Source organism: Schistocerca gregaria, chromosome 8, assembly GCF_023897955.1.
Source record: "Schistocerca gregaria isolate iqSchGreg1 chromosome 8, iqSchGreg1.2, whole genome shotgun sequence".
NCBI classification, from domain to species: Eukaryota; Metazoa; Arthropoda; class Insecta; order Orthoptera; family Acrididae; genus Schistocerca; species Schistocerca gregaria.
The window spans coordinates 401,525,826-401,544,326 of record NC_064927.1 but is presented as its reverse complement, the minus strand read 5'-3'; the positions used below and the strand labels follow the sequence as shown (position 1 = coordinate 401,544,326).

Sequence of the window (18,501 nt, the reverse complement as noted above, 5' to 3'; positions counted from 1 at the left end):
TTTTAAAAAATTTATATCCTTACTGTTGTGTAAGATATAAACTGTGATGCCCCTTGCATCAATGAAATTTTAAACCTGCAAAATTTGAGGGTTTTGGCTACTTTGTTGGATAAACTTTCTAAGTATGGGATACTATACCAGTGGATTTTAGTTATGATTGTTCGTGCAGAGGGGGCATAAAGATAGAGCGAGATCTTCATTTCTGTACTTTCACGACAAGCTAACAGTGATTTGAACAAGTGTTGAGCATTTGGTAAAAACGTTTTGATTACATCACATCCTATTACACAAGAGTGTCTCTTCTGCAATAGGCATCAGATGATCTCAGGTATTAACTGTCAGATCATATATACGAGGTACTCCTTTTATTCAACCTACGATCGGTCGCGAAATTAAAACCACAGTGAAAATCCAGTGAAGCTTTATGCACATGTGGTACACAGAGTCTCTGGTGTCCCCATCAATCGCGTCATGTAGCACTTTCCGCTTCTGGGCGCGCAGTGAGCACTTAGAGATGCCTAGAAAATAGTATCCCCGGCAAATGTGAAGCCTTGCTCGCTGCTTTCTCCTGCTTTCATTGAGCCCACAAATAGAGTAACTGCTTTGCGTTTCTTTCTTCACGACAATACTCCACCGCACACGGCAGGTGCGACGATGACGCTCCTGCAGCGTTTTCAATGAAATGTGTTTAATTACACAACGCACAGACCGGACTTGGCTCCCTCTGATTTTCATCTCTTGTCTCACGTGAACTGTTGATTGTTAGGACATCATTTTGGCACCGAAAACGAGTTGAAGACCAGCTTAAGAAATAGGACGCATACACGCCTTCTATGATGAGAGTATTACAAATTAGGTACCATGCTACAACAAATGCCAGAGTCAGAGGGGCGATTATGTAGAGAAGTAACTGGAAAGTGTAGATAAATGTTTTTAAAAAATATTTTTACTTTGGTTTCCAATTCCGATAGAACGAATGTTGAAAGAAGAGAAGCAGCCCTCATATATACCGTCGAAACTAACGGTATTATCACACATATGTGACGTCCATTGGATACTACATTTGCCTTTAATGATGTTTCCCCTATAAAAAACGACACAATGGGTTATGTTTATTAGTAAGTGTGCAGTCCAATAGCAAATCCGTTCTGATATTCTGTAAGTAGGCTACCGAAACATATCCGCATCGCAAGCTTCGTTGAAGCCAAGGCATTGCACCAACTAGTATACTATTGTCTTCTTAAGATTATGAAAGATATAAAATCACTCTGCTTTTTCCTCGGACCATTTGTTGTTTCTTTCATTTTATCCCATAGTAGAGCTTACTCATAGGCCATAGCAGGAAATTTAGGTAGTACCGTCATTGATATTAGTACCTTCCATTCAATACTAATTGACTGTGGATATTTGTGAGAGACATACGGGATAGATGAGGGTAGAGATGTGGAACACACTGGTCCTCGTACCACACATTAAAGCCAGTTCTGCCCTTGTATTCTGACTGAAGAACGTCTAAAATAGTGTGTGTTGGACAAAAAAAGGCAAAGTATTTGGCTAGATAAATTACAGCATAAATGTTTATTGTGAATGTTCCTCTGTCGCCGCAGTGGCTCCAGGAGGGTGAAGCGGCAATGACCCAAGTGTGGCAGTCACTAGAATGAAGTCGTTTTCCCTAATGAGTTAAGAGTATTTTCATTTAGCTAATTACGTGCTGCATAAATTAAATTCATGGTAAACGTCTTGATGAAGGTCGTCTCAACTGGATAAAATTGAATACTCTTTTAAAAAAGTATAAACATGCTGATCCCTTATAAAGAATTCCTCTTTGGTATGCAAAGAGATACCACTTGGAAACAAATTTAATAGGCATTGCAAAATACTTCATCGGTTTGACATATTGTACTTCCATGGTTGGATAACACTGTACTCACTCGCCGGCCGCGGTGGTCTCGCGGTTAAGGCGCTCAGTCCGGAACCGCGTGACTGCTACGGTCGCAGGTTCGAATCCTGCCTCGGGCATGGATGTGTGTGATGTCCTTAGGTTAGTTAGGTTTAATTAGTTCTAAGTTCTAGGGGACTGATGACCACAGATGTTAAGTCCCATAGTGCTCAGAGCCATTTGAACCATTTTTTTTTGTACTCACTCGCTTCTCTCCTAATAGACGGCTCTTTGGAAGTTAAAGGAGATTATTTCTTTCTATTACAGTATTTATGAACATCCCTTATATTTTCAAAGTTACGCTGTGTCTTGTTCATAAACTGCATCACTGACGCTGTGGTTCACATTTCTTACTGTTTTCATATGTGCTCGCTGTGTATCCCTTACATATATCCCATTTATTTTCTTGTGGAATGCATACTTATGCGCAAGTGAAGATTTTCTGCTAAAAGTAATCCTGTTGGACATCAAGGGACGCAACAATAAAAAATATATTTTAGCTCATCGATTTCTTTGTCCCGAAATTTGGCCGTAATTGTCATGGCAAAACCTGTTGAACGTAAGCATTCAATCTGGGGTATATTATATCGTTTTTGCAGTTTATGTTTTCACCAATATGCACCCCTTAGCACATGACATCCTCATCGTATGTAGCATTTCTTGTTGGTAATCCATAGTAATTTATTTCTGACAATACAAAATTAGATGATCAGTGGTTCAATTGGTCCTGAGCACCATAGGACTTAACTTCTGAGGTCATCAGTCTCCTAGAACTTAGAACTACTTAAACCTAATTAACCTAAGGACATCACACACCTCCATGCCCGATTCAGGATTCGAACCTGCGACCGTAGCGGTCGCGCGGTTCCAGACTGGAGCGCCTAGAACCTCTCGGCCATTCCCGCCGGCAGATGATCAGTGTTTCTCTTCTATAAAAACAAGGTATTTTCTCTGTACCAATTATTAATGACTACGAAAGCAGATTTCTTTTTTTTGTTTTGACGTTTCTTACCTCGGCCGGATAAATTTTGAATCTTCTGTAGAAAAGCTTAAACCTACATCGTGATTTAAGTATAACACACGGTTGTAAAATGAATGAAATGTTGAAGAAGTTTTTGCTTATTGACAATATGGCTGTTCCAGCTGCCTGAAGAATGCTCAAGTGGTAGAGATACTAAAGTTCTCCGAAACGTGACAATTAATCTTTTATGTTAAATAGAGAAACTACAACAACCTCTAACTTCAAATTTCGTTTGTAATTCTTATTTGATGTTATTAGGCTATAGTGAAAGTCTTTAGGAACGTGCATCTATTTACTGGAATAAAATAGTCTGATGTGAGCACAATCAAGAACACTGTGAAATTCATTAAACTCAAATCGAATTGTGTTAATGGTTGTAGAGGACAAATGCATTAATATAACAGCGTTCATAGTAAAGGAGAAAAAGTATTTATATAAATGGAGTACAATTATCTTCTCGAGGTAATTTATTGTCCTGGCGCGAATATTTAAATGAAGGAAGTGTATATTTTAGTTTCGGTTGCGTATGCAATGATTAGGTATAAATGTTACCAGCAATTAAGGAAATGTATATTTATCACTGTAACACAAAATCAAAATTATAATTATTTCTTGCAGTCTTTCAGCTGTTTGCTTATCGTAATTGTTTCTGTTTCAGATTTATCTCCTACTTGGAAACTGTCATGAACCCAATAGCGATGACACAGTTCGGTTCCAGCGTTTTGGTAGCGTGCGTCGCGCTGTACCAAGCCACATATGTAAGAGAAAACTTTTTGATTTGCGTGATCTACTATTTACTTGGATTTCTGTCATGTGCTCACTTTTTAATCATTACGTGTTAACTTCATAAACCGTCAGCTATTATCTTACGTAGTTATGCCAGTTTATTTCTTCTCCCCCACTTTTTCCAAGATATAACTTGTTCAGTCACGAAATTAATTACACCGATGTGTATTAGGACATTTCGTCACTCTGTCTCGTCTACTAACATGGACATTTGTCCTTACGTATTGTATTATAATTATTGTCGTTTCATCCTCTGATCGTCCATCTGATTTGCAGTATTATTCTCTAACTGTAATTCAAAGGTGTGTAATACAGGAACGCAGTCTTTTACCCACATTTTTCAATGTCTACATCTACGTTGATGAGAAAAAGACAGGTTCAGGAGTGGGACTGAAATTCAGGGTGATTTCAATGATGATATTTGGTGGAGACGTTGATATCTTCAGTGAAAGTGAAGAAGAATACAGGATGAGTAGAATGAAATTGTAAAGACACTGCTTTCCCCGAAAGTCGATAATATTCCGTTTCTTTTGTGCATTACCTTCTCATAGTAAGTATGTATCATTTATTTCAACTATTCTTTATTTCTTAATAAGTCACATTGTATCTTTATTTATTTTGCAACTGTTTTATATTTTATATTGTACGAATATGAATGTTCTGGTTTTATGTGCTTTGTCAATCTACGAGAAGAAGTCTGTTAGAGAGAGAGCGAACGACTATCGATAGAGAGCATGCGAGTTGTTGTTGTACGCGGCCGGTTCGAGGGTGGAAAAACGTGACAAAGTGCGGTGTGAAAGACGGTGATACGCGGAGGAACAATTAATTACAGTGGGTCCACTGTGTTAATAGGAGATCGTGCATTATTAAGTGAACAGTGAAACCCGAAAAGTATATTGAGTGTTTGCGGTGACGATGTCACAAACAGTGAAAACTTGTCACAATTAGCCATGAATCAGACACCATTGTCGTGTGAAGACACTAACTGTGAAAGTGGAACAAACCAAAATGTTAAGTAAAAGAACAGTGCTGTGATTTGGTTAAGAAATATTTATTATATCGTCCTAACTGTCTTAAAGGCGATGACGTAAATTGAACTGATGTTTAACGGACTGTTAGTGATGTTCACATGTGACTGTTTTCCTGTGGCAACACGGTGAAAGAACTGTGCGCACCGCGCGATTAATAAACTTTTAATAATAAAACGTCGCATACTTAACGACAAGGCACATACTGGAACTATTATTATCGCGCCAGTGCTGCCAGCTGATTCGACTACAACGGAGACGTGGACCACCGCCGTAACTGGAATATTAATGAAACAGGAGGATCCATCATTATCTTCAGGCCACGAAGCAGGATTCACTTCACGCATCGTCCGCGTGGACCACCGCTGATGTCATCGCACTGCCTGCAGCAACAGTTAAGACATTAAAAGAAAATTATTATCCTCTCTCTCATTTCAAAATTAAAGACAATTGCAGTTAGATTAACTATTTTAAAAATACTGTCACTATATCTCAAATTTGTTTAGTCCCAATAAATATTCTTTCCCTTATTTCGTCTTGTTGACACTGTTGAAAACCCACCAAATTAAAGTTCAGTTAATAATTTTATTTCAAAATTCTTCTCAGATATTTTGCTGCTCATTGTAATTTTACTTTAATGTTTGTTTGTAACTTCTTTTGGAGGAAGTACATATTTTTTTTTGTGTAGTAAAATTAGCTACATTAAAATTACGTTATATTACCAGCTGATGCTGTCCGCCATTACTGCTTGAAAACTGCACCTATTTTCTCATTGGTTGTCAGCTTCAAAACAAAATTACGTATTTCGTGGGCATCTAGCAGATGCGCTATGTCTATGTAGGCCCCTACAATAATTTCTTTTTACTTTTACAGGTTTACTGGAATTATATAGACTTTAATTGTCTTTTGGACCCCGTTAAAGTGATTTATCGCATCTATGTAATAATTGTACTGAATTAGCTACTTTATTATATTTTTTTCGTTCATGACTAACAGGGGTAATCAGATTCCTTGTATAGGTCATGTTTTATTATTTAAAAGTGTTTTTTGTTTGTTTTTTTAGAAGTAGAGAACCAGTTTCTTTACAGATGGCGACCGTTTAGCGACAGGACAGTATTGTTTCAGTGCTGCCTTGTCTAATTTTTGCAGTCTTTGGGTACGAGTTCCAAGTTTGTTAGAGTAATTTATGTTTTGCTTGGGTTAACTGTATTTAGTATTGTCCGCAATATGACGATCAAAGGGGAAGAAAGAATAGCTAGCTTTCAAATGTGGGAAGATAAAGAAAATGAGGAAAAAGACACGGAATTTGTTATGAAAAATGTAGACATGGGGACAGCCATTAAATCAGAATTGTGTATCAAAAGAGAAGTAGATGAGAAGGGAGGAGTAGAAAATATGTTAGCATTGCTGTTAACGAATATGAAGGAAATGGAAAAGGGACTGGGTGGCAGGTAGAAACTGTTAACAAAGATATGGGTGAAGAAATTAAAAGGCTAGATGAAAAGTTTGAGCAACGTCTGAAGGGATTTAGACAGGAATTGTATTTTGAGTCATATGTTAATAAAGATTTTGAGAAGTTTAAAGGTAATGTTAAAGAGATTTAAGAGACAGAGTTTGAGTAAAATAAGAAGCAGGAGAAATATGACAACAGTGTAAAGGAAAGTGTAGAAGGCTTGGGTAAAAACATTTAAGCCCAAGCTACCGAATGTATGAAAGGGAAGGAGGAAATTAAAGATTATTGCAAAGAGATTTTCCGTGAATATATGCAAAAGACTAAGACAGAAGTGGAAGATATTAAAGAGACCACTTATAAGGTTGAGAATAGAGTAGGGAGTTTAGAAAAGATGGTACAGGATAAGCAGTTTACTGTATCACCGATAGTAGTGCAGATAAAAGATGGGAGTAGTTTTAGCAATATAAATTTTGATCCTAATGTAGATTTACATCCTGTGTCCTTTGTGAATAGTTTGAAAGGTCAGTTTACTACAGATTGGACAGAAAAAGATAAGCTAAGGAGGGCAAGTGCTTATTTAAAGGTAGAAGGTTTAGATTGGGAAGCTGATGCATCAGAAAAATACAAAACATTTGAGAAATTTGTGTCAGCGTTTTTGATAGATTACTGGTAGAAAGGAAAACAAAGTGATGTCATAGAGGCTTTTAAGAGAGCCCCATGGTATGATAGGAGGAGTAGGGAGAATGTGAGAGAATGTTGTGAGAAGTGGGTCAGTGAAGTGGAAACATTTGGACAGCCCATGGAGTGACAAAGACACTATAGAAGTATTGACAGGGAAGTTACCTCCTAATAGAAGATGTGGGTTGATAGGAAATGTTAATACTATTAAAGATTTTCTGAACAGAATGAGGGATGTAGATAGGTGGCAAGTGGGCTGTTCATTTAATGAAAATAGGCATGTAGATGGTCATCATTAGAATCAGGATAGAATAGTAAGACTCAACCAAGTAAATGTTAGATGTAGAGTAAGAGGCCGCAGAAATTTCAGAGGAAATAGCGAAGGTTATCAGACAGTAGGGGAGTCACGAAAGGGAAACGGAACCCTGCTACAGTGATGGCCCATGCTGGGGTGGGTCATAGTTTAGGGCCTATTGAATTTTCAAATCACCATGGTAATGTAAGGGATACAGTGATGTGTAATTATATTAATAATGATTATTGTGATTGGGTGTGTAGTCATCATGGACTGGTGATTGAAGAAATTGGACCTGAAGTTAATGGTGAAGGTGGTAAGGAATTAGGGGACCCATGTATAGAAAGATTTTCCCAGATGTATGAGGGAGTTAGAGAATATGAAGGGCAGCCAAAGAGGGTGATAAAGGAACAGAAGAGATTGCAAAATGCTAGTTATAATAGTAAATGGAAGAATATGAGTAACGGTTGCAGGGGAGAAGAGAAAGAAAGTAATGAAAAGGGTGCTTTCCATGAATGTGATGGTTTAAGGAAAGATGTTAAGCTAAGGGAAAGGGTCAATTTCTGAGGTCAATAGAGAAGTGATGAATACACATACTTTGAACCATAAAGAGAGAGTAATTAATGAGGAAGAAGTTAATGTTTTTATTATTCATAGAAATGTAGGGATAGCAGATGATGATAAGGAGGAAGTAGGTGTTTGTGCTCTTCAGAAATGTTTAGAAGGGAATGAAAGTTCAAAGTTGAATTGTGATGACTGGGTTCATAGTGAAATTGAGCAGGATTTGTTACGTGAAGAAAGTAGTGATGATGAGGATAGGATTAAGAAACCTTTTGTGAGAATTGGAATGTATGGTGGGGAACAAAAAGCTCTTTTGGATACAGGTAGTGAAATTAGAGCTATTGCTGAAAGTTTATTTAATAACATGTTGTTGTTGTTGTTGTTGTTGTTGTCTTCAGTCCTGAGACTGGTTTGATGCAGCTCTCCATGCTACTCTGTCCTGTGCATGCTTCTTCATCTCCCAGTACCTACTGCAACAATAACATAAAGGAGCATAATGAAGTGATGAATGAACCAGTAGTAGGTCTAGTACATAATTTGTTTTTCGTACCTGTGTTAACAGTGAATATTATATTGGGCATGGATTGATTGACAGAGTGCAAAGCAGAGATAAATTGGGGGAAAGTTTTGTTAATTTTGAGGGTGATGGATCAAGGATCAGTGTGAAGTTTGATGGATTGGTCATAGACAAGGACCACTTATTAGGTCATTTGAAAATGAAGATGATGCCTGTAGTGACTAGTTTTTGTGATGTTAAGCTGAACTTGGATTAAAGAAGCGAGGAGAAAGCAAATGGACTTATAGATGAACTGGAGAACCAAATGTCTAAAGTAGAAGGGTTAGATGAATGTCAGAAAGAAGAACTGAAAGAAGTTTTGTGGGTAAACAGAAAAGTTTTTTTTCTCACGAACCAGGAAGTTGAATGTAAGTTGGCTATCGAACTGCATGAACCTTTTTCGAAAAAAACCATACTCCATACTGTTTGCGCAGAGGTAAGTGGTGAATAAAGAGATTGGGAGGATGTTGCATTGTGGTGTTATAGAGCGAGGGAAGAGTGAATATTATTCACCTTTGGTCATTGTGGGCAAGAAAGATAGTAGTTTGAGACTAGTTATTGATGCCAGAATGTTAAATGAAGTGGTAAGGAGAGAAACTGATAGGCCAGAGAGTATGGAGGGGATGTTACAGAGGTATCACAAAGTAAACTATCTCTCGATCTGACCTCCAGATACCGGCAGGCTCCACTTGCCAAGGAATATAGGAAGTATACAGCATTTTTGGTAAATGGGAAGTGTTATCAGTACACTGTTGCCCCATTCGTGCTGAATATTACTATATCTGTTTTTATACGAGCCCTTGATCGAGTATTAGGACCAGAGTTCAAAACTAACAATATATGTGGATGACCTGTTAGTTGCCACTGAGTCATAGGAAGAACATTGGTGTTTATTAAGTGAGTTGTTTACAGCCTTAAGGAAGAGGGCATGACACTGAGACTCAAAAAGTGTGAGTTTGTTCGCAAGGAGATAAAGTTTCTGGGTAGAATTCTGTCAACTACTGGTATTAAAGTCGATCCAGACAAAATGAAATCAATTAAAAAGTGTCCATCCCCGAGGAATAGAAAAGAGTTGATATCATTTCTGGGTATGTATAATTTTTACTGTAATTTTGTGTCAGGACAAGTTTTTAACAACTCATGTTTGAATAAGTCATTGAGTCCTAAAGAGAGCTATGTTTGGATATAAGAATGTCAGAAAGCCTTTAATGAACTTAAGAAAGCTTTCAAAGAGGAAAAGATTTTACACTTTCCTGATCTTAGTAAACCATTTTTTTGGGGACTGATTCGAGTGACTACAGTATTGGAGCGGAATTGTTTCAAAATTTTGGGGATCAGGAAAATGAAGATCATAGGACCATAGCCTTTGCAAGTAGGTCATTGACCAGGTATGAGAGAAATTACACTGTGACTGAGTGTGAAGCATTGGCAATAGTTTGGGGATTTCAAAGTTTAGAGATTACCTACGGGGAAATAAAACCATCATTTATACTGGTCACAGGGCTCTTATATTTTTCAACATGTTTCGACTGGTACATAGACGGTGAACAAGATGGACTTTGTTTTTACGATAGTTTCCTTTTTAAGACAAAGTATGTTAAAGGTACACAGAACAAAGTTGCAGATGCTTTATCCAGGTTACCATTGAGTGAAGGTAATGAGGTAGGGTACAATGTGCATGACGAACATGTAAGATTATTTTATATGAAAGGTCTTCAAGGGGAGAGGATGTGGTTTAAACGTGAAGCGAGAGAGAGAGCAAGCTTTAAAAACAATAACATAATGGCAAGACTTTGAGTGGGGAAAATACGAACTCATATGTGTATATATTCAGGTTCATAGCGTATAATTATAGCTATATATATTTTCTTCGACGTTACACAGAATGTTTGTTCTTCTTTTTCATTATGGTCAAATTTCCGTAGTGTAACGAATTAGTTCTTTGCTTCAGTTAGAGATATGTTTTGCTTAATATGTGAAAGTAATGTAATTTTTTTTGCTGTTAAGTTCATCTCTTTTAATATTCATTGACAATTCATAATGCAAATTGACAAAATGCCAAAGTTAAACAAATCACTTGTGGCATATGGCTTATATGTGTAAGGACATTTTACCATAAGATGGACTGTGGAACATCTCATGACAAATGTGGGGCACATGTAAAGACATTGCTTTCCCCGAAAGTCGATAATATTCCTTTTCTTTTGTGCATTACCTTCTCATAGTAAGTATGTATCATTTATTTCAACTATTCTTTATTTCTTAATAAGTCACATTGTATCTTTATTTATTTTGCAACTGTTTTATATTTTATATTGTACGAATATGAATGTTCTGGTTTTATGTGCTTTGTAAATCTACGAGAAGAAGTCTGTTAGAGAGAGAGCGAACAACTATCGATAGAGAGCATGCGAGTTGTTGTTGTACGCGGCCGGTTCGAGGGTGGAAAAACGTGACAAAGTGCGGTGTGAAAGACGGTGATACGCGGAGGAACAATTAATTACAGTGGGTTCGCTGTGTTAATAGGAGATCGTGCATTATTAAGTGAACAGTAAAACCTGAAAAGTATATTGAGTGTTTGCGGTGACGATTTTACAAACTGTGTGAACTTGTGACAATTAGCCATGAATCAGACACCATTGTCGTGTGAAGACACTAACTGTGAAAGTGGAACATACCAAAATGTTGAGTAAAAGAACAGTGCTGTGATTTGATCAAGAAACATTTATTATATCGTCCAAACTGTCTTAAAGACGACGATGTAAATTGAACTGATGTTTAACGGACTGTTATAGTGATGATCACATGTGACTGTTTTCCTGTGGCAACATGGTGAAAGAACTATGCGAAGTATTGACATTAAATGGATATATATCGTAAATACTAAAGACATTGCGTAATTCCGACCAACCCTCACAGCGAGATTAATAAACTTTTAATAATAAAACATCGCGCGCGCAACTACAACGCACATACTGGAACTATTATTATCGCACCAGTGCTGCCATCTAATTCGACTACAACGGAGACGTGGACCACCGCTGTAACTGGAATATTAATGAAACAGGGGGATCCATCATTATCTTCAGGCCATGAGCCAGGATTCACTTCACACATTGTCCGCGTGGACCACCGCTGATGTCATCGCACTGCCTGCAGCAACAGTTAAGACATTAAAATAATTATTATGCTCTCTCTCATTTCAAAATTAAAGACAATTGCAGTTAGATTAACTATTTTAAAAATACTATCACTATATCTCAATTTTGTTTAGTCACGATAAATATTCTTTCCATTATTTCGTCGTTTGTTTGTAACTTCTTTTGGAGGGAGTACATATTTTATATTTTTGTGTAGTAAAATTAGCTACCTTAAAATTATGTTATATTACCAGCTGATGCTGTCCGCCATTAGTGTTTGAAAGCTGCACCTATTTTCTCTTTGCTTGTCAGCTTCAAAACAAAATTACGTATTTCGTGGGCATCTAGCAGATGCGCGATGTCTATGTAGGCCCCTATAATAACTTGTTTTTACTTTTGCACGTTTACTGGAATTATGTTGACTTTAATTGTTCATTTGGGCCCCGTTAAAGTGATTTATAGCATCTATATAATAATTGTACTGAATTAGCTACTTTATTATTTTTTTTCGTTCATGACTAACAGGGGTAATCAGATTCCTTGTATAGATCATGTTTTATTATTTAAAAGGTTTTTTGTGAAGAATCTAATAGGTACACAGTATGGTGCGAGAGCAAAATTGAGAAAAATGCAAGTAATGAGGAATAAGAGTTATGAAATTAGCAATAAAATTAACATCAGAATTGGTGATTACGTTAAATAAAAAATTAAGGACGTTAGGAAAGTTAAGGAGTTCTGCTAGTTTGGAAGCAAAATACCACATACGGGACGAAGCAAGGTGGACATGTAAGCTGCCTAACACTGCTGTCCAGAACTGGTCCGTTAGCATCAAACAAAGACCTTAATTTGAGGTAGAATGTACGATTGGAGCACAACATTGAAGGGCAGTGGACTATGGAAAAACAGGAAAGAAATAGAACTGATGTGTTGGAGATGATGGCGCAATAGAAGTATGTAGCAAATTAAGTGGATTGGGAAGATAATAAATGAGAAGATCCTTTTCAGAATTATCGAAGAAAGGAGCATATGGAAAGTACTGAGAAAAAGAAGGGGCGAGACGGTACAACATACGTTAAGACAACAGAGAAGTTCTGCGGTATTACAGAAGGCTACAGAGGGCGAAACCCTTGGGAGGAGACACTGATTGGAATAAATTGAACAATTAATTGAGAACGTAGGATTCTGTGCCACTCTGAGATAAAGAGCGTGTCATAAGAACTTAGTTTTTTGGCGGGGAGCTTCAGAAGACTCATGGCTCAAGGGGAAAATAACTGGAATCGCTTATTTTGAAATGTTTCTGTTTCTGCTTTTCTATTACCGTAATATTTACATGTTACTTTTATACAATAAAGATAATGTTTCCCATCCACACAGTTAGAAAATCTGTGTTCTCATCCTTATGCCACTGTTTAATGCTACTTTTTTCTGAAAAAGATTTCTTCGCTTCTGTTGATTTTTTCCTATTTTTCTACAATTCGCATGTTTTTCGATATGCGTCGAATACGAGAGAGATAGGTTTTCCTCAGTGTGTTTCACAGTATGGAAGCTAAATCGAAAAGATAGCAAAGTGGAGCTTAACATCTAGTTGACAACGATATCATTACGGATAGATCACAAGCTCGCACAGGACAAGAATGGGTAGAGAATAAACCGTACTGTTTTGGGAGAAAACATTCTAGTATCCAGAGTCATGGACTAAAAAATCTGCGATATCTTCGTGCGTTATGTGTATTATTAAATTAAACTATACTTCGTCCGAACAGGGGCCTGAGGGTCCAACGGTACCGACCGACCACCGCATCATTCTCAGCCGATAGGCATCACTGGATGCGGATATGGAGGGGTATATGGTCAACACACCGTTCAACCGGTTATTGACAGTTTTTGTGACCGAAGCCTTTGCTTCTCAAGCAAGTAGCTCCTCCCAACTACTGAGTGGTTGCCAAAAGTGATCGGCAGAACTGAAAGGTCCCCCGTTCAAGTGGTAGCCCGGCTCGACAGCGCTCACCTTCAGTAATCTGACGGAAACCTGTGTTAGCACTGCGGCAAGGCCGACATTATGCTTTTACCCACCTCAAATTACGTACAAATTAGTACTTAAGCTTCGTTTCTTAAACCCAAAGAACCTCACCTTACTTTTGTAAGAAGAGAAAGTTCATTTCTATCACCTAGAGTCACCTTGAATTTTCATAGTCGCAACTAGTGTGTCATCTCTTCATTTCTTCTACATATGTATGTGTTACAGCAGTGATCATAAACGTAAAGCGATTTCTGGATGAGAAGCACACCGCGTAGTGTTTCACTTCATCTACATCTACATTTCCGCAAGCTACTGTATTGTGTCTGGCGGAAATTACCATGTGTACCCTGATCACTTGGCCCCCTCTCCTGTTCCAGTCGCGAAGATCGGTTGCTGGTTACGCTCCGTGTGAGCTTGAATCTCTCTAATTTTATCTTCATGACGTTTTCGCGAGATAAACCTTGGAGGATCAAAAATTTTGTTGTCTATTCTAGGAACTTACGCCCTCAAACTTTTACTAGCATGCCACATCGTGATGCACGATGTCTCACATTACAGTTGGCTGACAGTCACCGTGACACTTTCGCACTTATTAAATGAACCTGTAACGAACGCACTCCTCCAAGGATCTTCTCTGATTCATCCATCAATCCTATCTGGTATGAATTACAGATTGATGTTGACTGTGCCGAGGTGGGTACGTCGCTCCTCGACACCATCGGGCGTGGCCAGTACTTGGATGAATGGCCATCCTGGTAAGCCGGCTGCTGTTGACAGCTTTCCCTTTAAGGCAGAAGGGACAAGAGGGGTGTTAGTAGAAAGTCCCCGATCACCTGTCTTTTCGCCAGTGTCTTGGATTGAACTCCAAATTTCTCCACAGGGTCTCACGAATTGAGCAGATGCAGCACTGCTGATGGTGATCCGTCCGTCGGATGAAAACATTTTCGGCGGACCTCTTGGTGCTCCTAGAGAAGTGGGATATATGCCGGCATCGGTCCGACCCTCTCCCTTCCCTCATTTCCAATGTGTACATGGCATTACGTACAAACACATTCATTACAGTCGCGTACACATGACAGGCACACTACCAAACATAGCTCTCCTACTTCGTGACGTAAAGGTTCCTGAGGATGCAAAAGATAGGAAAAGCCTTGCCAATTGAGCGTCTGAAAGTGCCTTTCGGAGTCTCCCAGCAATTCATACAACATACCTTAATTTACTCTTACAGATTGATGATGAATATTTAGCTACTGATCGAGGAGGGCTTTGTAAGTTACCGCCTTTGTTTCCAGAATGGATCTTTCACTCTGTAGCGGAGTGTGCTCTGATATGAAACTTCCTGGCAGATTAAAACTGTGTGCCGGACCGAGACTCGAACTCGGGGCCTTTTGCCTTTTGCGGGCCAGTGATCTACCAAGTGAGCTAGCCTAGCACGATTCACGACCTGTGCTCACAGCTTTAATTCCACCAGTACCTCGTCTCGTACCTACCAAACTTCGCAGCACCTCTCCTGCATACCTTGCAGAACTAGCACTCCTGGAAGAAAGGATACTGTGGAGACATGATTTATCCACAGCCTTGGGGGTTGTTTCCAGAATGAAATTTTCACTCTGCATTGGAGTGTGCGCTGATATGAAAGTTCCTGACAGATTAAAACTGTGTGCAGGACCGAGACTCGAACTCGGGACCTCCTTTTTTGATGGACTGACGATTATTCCAGTGAATCTCAGTTTGGTACTTGTCTTACTTGCAGTTTATTCTATATAATCGTTCCACTTTAAAACGTACGTGCACATACTCTTAGATATTTTATGGATGTGGCTGTTCGTAGCGACTGTTCTGACATCTTGCGACGTACAAGAACGTGTCCTGCCTATTTACGTGATACACCTGTTTTTGCTCATCATCAATTGTCACTCTCTGTACCAAGCGTCGATCTACTGTAGGCTTTCCCCCATTTTGCCGCTAATATCTGCTGTTGTAATTTCTCTGCATACAACAGAAAAAGCGTCTCGTAACTTTCAGCGTTATCTACTATGTAAGTTACATAGATTTTGTGGAAAGTAATGGTGCTGTAACACTGCCTTGGGGATATTTTTACATCTGAATATGTCTCTCCCTTAAAAACGGCATACTGTGTTCTGTTTGCTTCCAATCATATCCCTCGTATGATATTCGAGTCCTCCGTTGGCTTGGGTGTGTGTGTTGGTTATTTTAAGTTAGATTAATTAGTGTGTAGCCTTAGGGACCGATGACCTCAGCAGTTTGGTACTATAAAACCTTATCACAAGTTTCCACATTTCCGCTAGGATTTGGATCAATAGGCGGAAGTGCTGAAAGCCTTCCGAAAGTCCAGGAGGGTGGAATCTGTATTCTGATTTCTGGATATCCTGGACGAACACAGCGAGTTGGGTTTCACACGATCGTTGTTTGCCGAGTCCATGTTGATTCCAACAGTGGAGATTTTCAGTCTCCAGAAATGTCGTAATATTCGAGCACAAAGCATGTTCCAAAATTCTATCACGTACAGACGTAAGCCGTATGTAACTATAGTTTTATGCGTCTGTTCGATGACCCTTGTTAAGAACGTGAATGACGTGTGCTCTTTCCCAGTCACTATGAACGTTCACTCTTCTGTCAACACATTATTTGATACACTGCTGCTACATATGCCTAGAATCGCATATCTATCCTGTCAGGTCAGGTGGACTTTCCCCTGTTAAACGATTTCAATAGATTTTGTATCTTATGGACATTTGTTTACGTATCTATCATTTTGACGTTCGTGTGGTTTTTTTTTTTGGTGGAACCACAGCACGATATTACTCTGCAATATAGTTTCGGAAAAATGAGATTAGTACTTCGGCCATCCTTTTATTGTCGTCCGTTTCGATGGTGCTTTTTTCGCACTGTGTAAGAAAAGATGGTTTTGACTGTTTAGTAAGATTTGACGTGAGAGAAAAACTTCATAGGACTTTCTATCAGATCGATAGGTAAGATTTTACTTTGAAACCGTTGAACGCTTCACGATTGGATTTCCTTACATTAATTTTAGTTTCGTTCACTTTTTGTTCGTCCATGACGCTTAGAGTACGTTAAAACAGCAGTGAACCTGTCTTTCTTTGCTTTCGTGGCAACTTTCTAATGTCACCGTCGAGCTGTAGCGGGTCTGTCCCATCCTCCATAATATTTCTCTACACAGTTCTGTCTAAGATATGTTGTATAGTACTCGTGAACTTTGTCAATTTGTGCTTCAGTCCTGGTGATGAATGTTTCATGTTGACCGCTCAAGGAATCCCAACTCTAAATCCATGACGTGTAAATCCTGATTGAAGCGATGAATGAAAATTTGTACCAAGCTGGGATTCGAAGACGGATATCCTGCTCACTAAGCGGTTGCGCTAAGCAAAACGCCGCCCTGGTACAATAGCTTTGCACAAACGCACAGACTACCCTAGCACACCCATCTCCTGAATCCAAATTCTCACTCACACCGCAGCCCACTTGCTACTCACCCTAAACTCAAACAGCCATTCCAAACGCTCTCCAACTGTATTGGAATAGCACATCAGAGTCGAACGAAACGTGACATTATACCTGAAACCCCGGCATAGGTGCTGTAATCAAATGAAACTACATGGCTCTAGTGACCTTTTCAATTCTCAAACACCTATGATTTATGTATGCAGACTGCAGCGCCGAATGAAACGAGACATGAATGGGAATTTGAATTGAGGAGGCAGGAGTCGTAGGGTAGTCCGTGGAGCTGTACAAAACTACTGTGCCAGGGTGTCGTAGTGGTTATCGCATCTGCCTTAGTGAACAACAGACTTGGCTTCGAACCCCGCCCTTGGTAAACAGTTCCATTACACGGATTAGTGTGCATAAATAAATCTGAAATCCGTTTCTTATCACACTTTCTAGTCAGAAATCATTGGCTACCTCACTTTTTCGAGCAATATTTAATGATGCTGTAACACCTTTATGATCACTGGTTCCAAATATTGATTCGAAAAGTTAGGGCCTCTAGCGAGGAAATCTAAGATATTTCTGATTACATGCTCAAAATAATTTCGGGTATGGGTTTAGAACAATATCACATTTGTCACTACCTGCCCTAATCGCTACATTTATAATGTAAGGAATTTAAATGACGTGCTCTTTCCTACTTTGTGTAGTTATACTGAAATTGTAGTCCATTACGAGGGGCCTTCAGTAACTAATGCAACACGCTTTTTCGGTCAGTTTCTGTTTAAAAATCCATAATTAGTTGTAGAACATCATGAAATATTTCTGCTTCAACCTTTATACTTTCATGAAGTTCTGGTACATGTAGCCTTCAAAATGGTCCGTTCCAAGAAAAAAACTGTCATTTAGTTTCACGGAAACAAAGAGCACAGCAGGTGTTCATTGGCGCTTGCAGAAAGTCTACTGAGACCTGGCAGTGAACAAAAGCACGGTGAGTCGTTGAGTGGGACGTCTGTCATAATCGCAACTAAGACACGCAAACCTGTCCGATCTCGCGCGTGTCCGGCAGGCCGCCCACAGATGTGACTTTTGCGCTGTTGGAACGTGTGACACTCTCATTCCAGCTGATAGACGGAACACAAACAACTCGCTGCTCAAATGGACGTCTCTCTTGGTATTACTGATAGACTAACCCAGCACTTGAGGTTCCTCGACGCCTAATAGAAGCCCCTGTAGAAGAACGGCGGAATTGCTAGCGTTTTACGAGACTGATCGTGAAAATTTTTTGTCGAATATCGTCCCAGGCGATGAATCGTGGCTTCATCTCTTCTAACCGGAAACAAAACGGCAATCCATGGAGTGGCGACACACTTACTGCCCTATCAATAAATAGTTCAAAACGGTGCCCTGATCCATTACGAAAGTCTTCTGAGACTATCAAAGGGCTGAAGTGATGTCCTCGCCTGTGGTGCAATGGTGACATCTGAAGTTTACTGTGCTATCCTCAAGAAATTATTCAGGTAGTGAAGGAAGACGAAAATTCAATAGCCATGGGT

The 18,501-nt window shown here is 39.1% G+C and overlaps 1 protein-coding gene across 1 annotated transcript in view; it reads left to right on the top strand.

The window, feature by feature from the left end:
* LOC126285215 (odorant receptor Or2-like) overlaps window positions 1-18,501 on the top strand; it is a 78,829-nt gene that overhangs the window by 6,670 nt on the left and 53,658 nt on the right. The window contains exon 2 of the mRNA XM_049984518.1: window positions 3,619-3,718. Within this exon, the coding sequence (XP_049840475.1) occupies window positions 3,619-3,718 (100 nt within the window). The remainder of the gene's footprint in view (window positions 1-3,618; window positions 3,719-18,501) is intronic.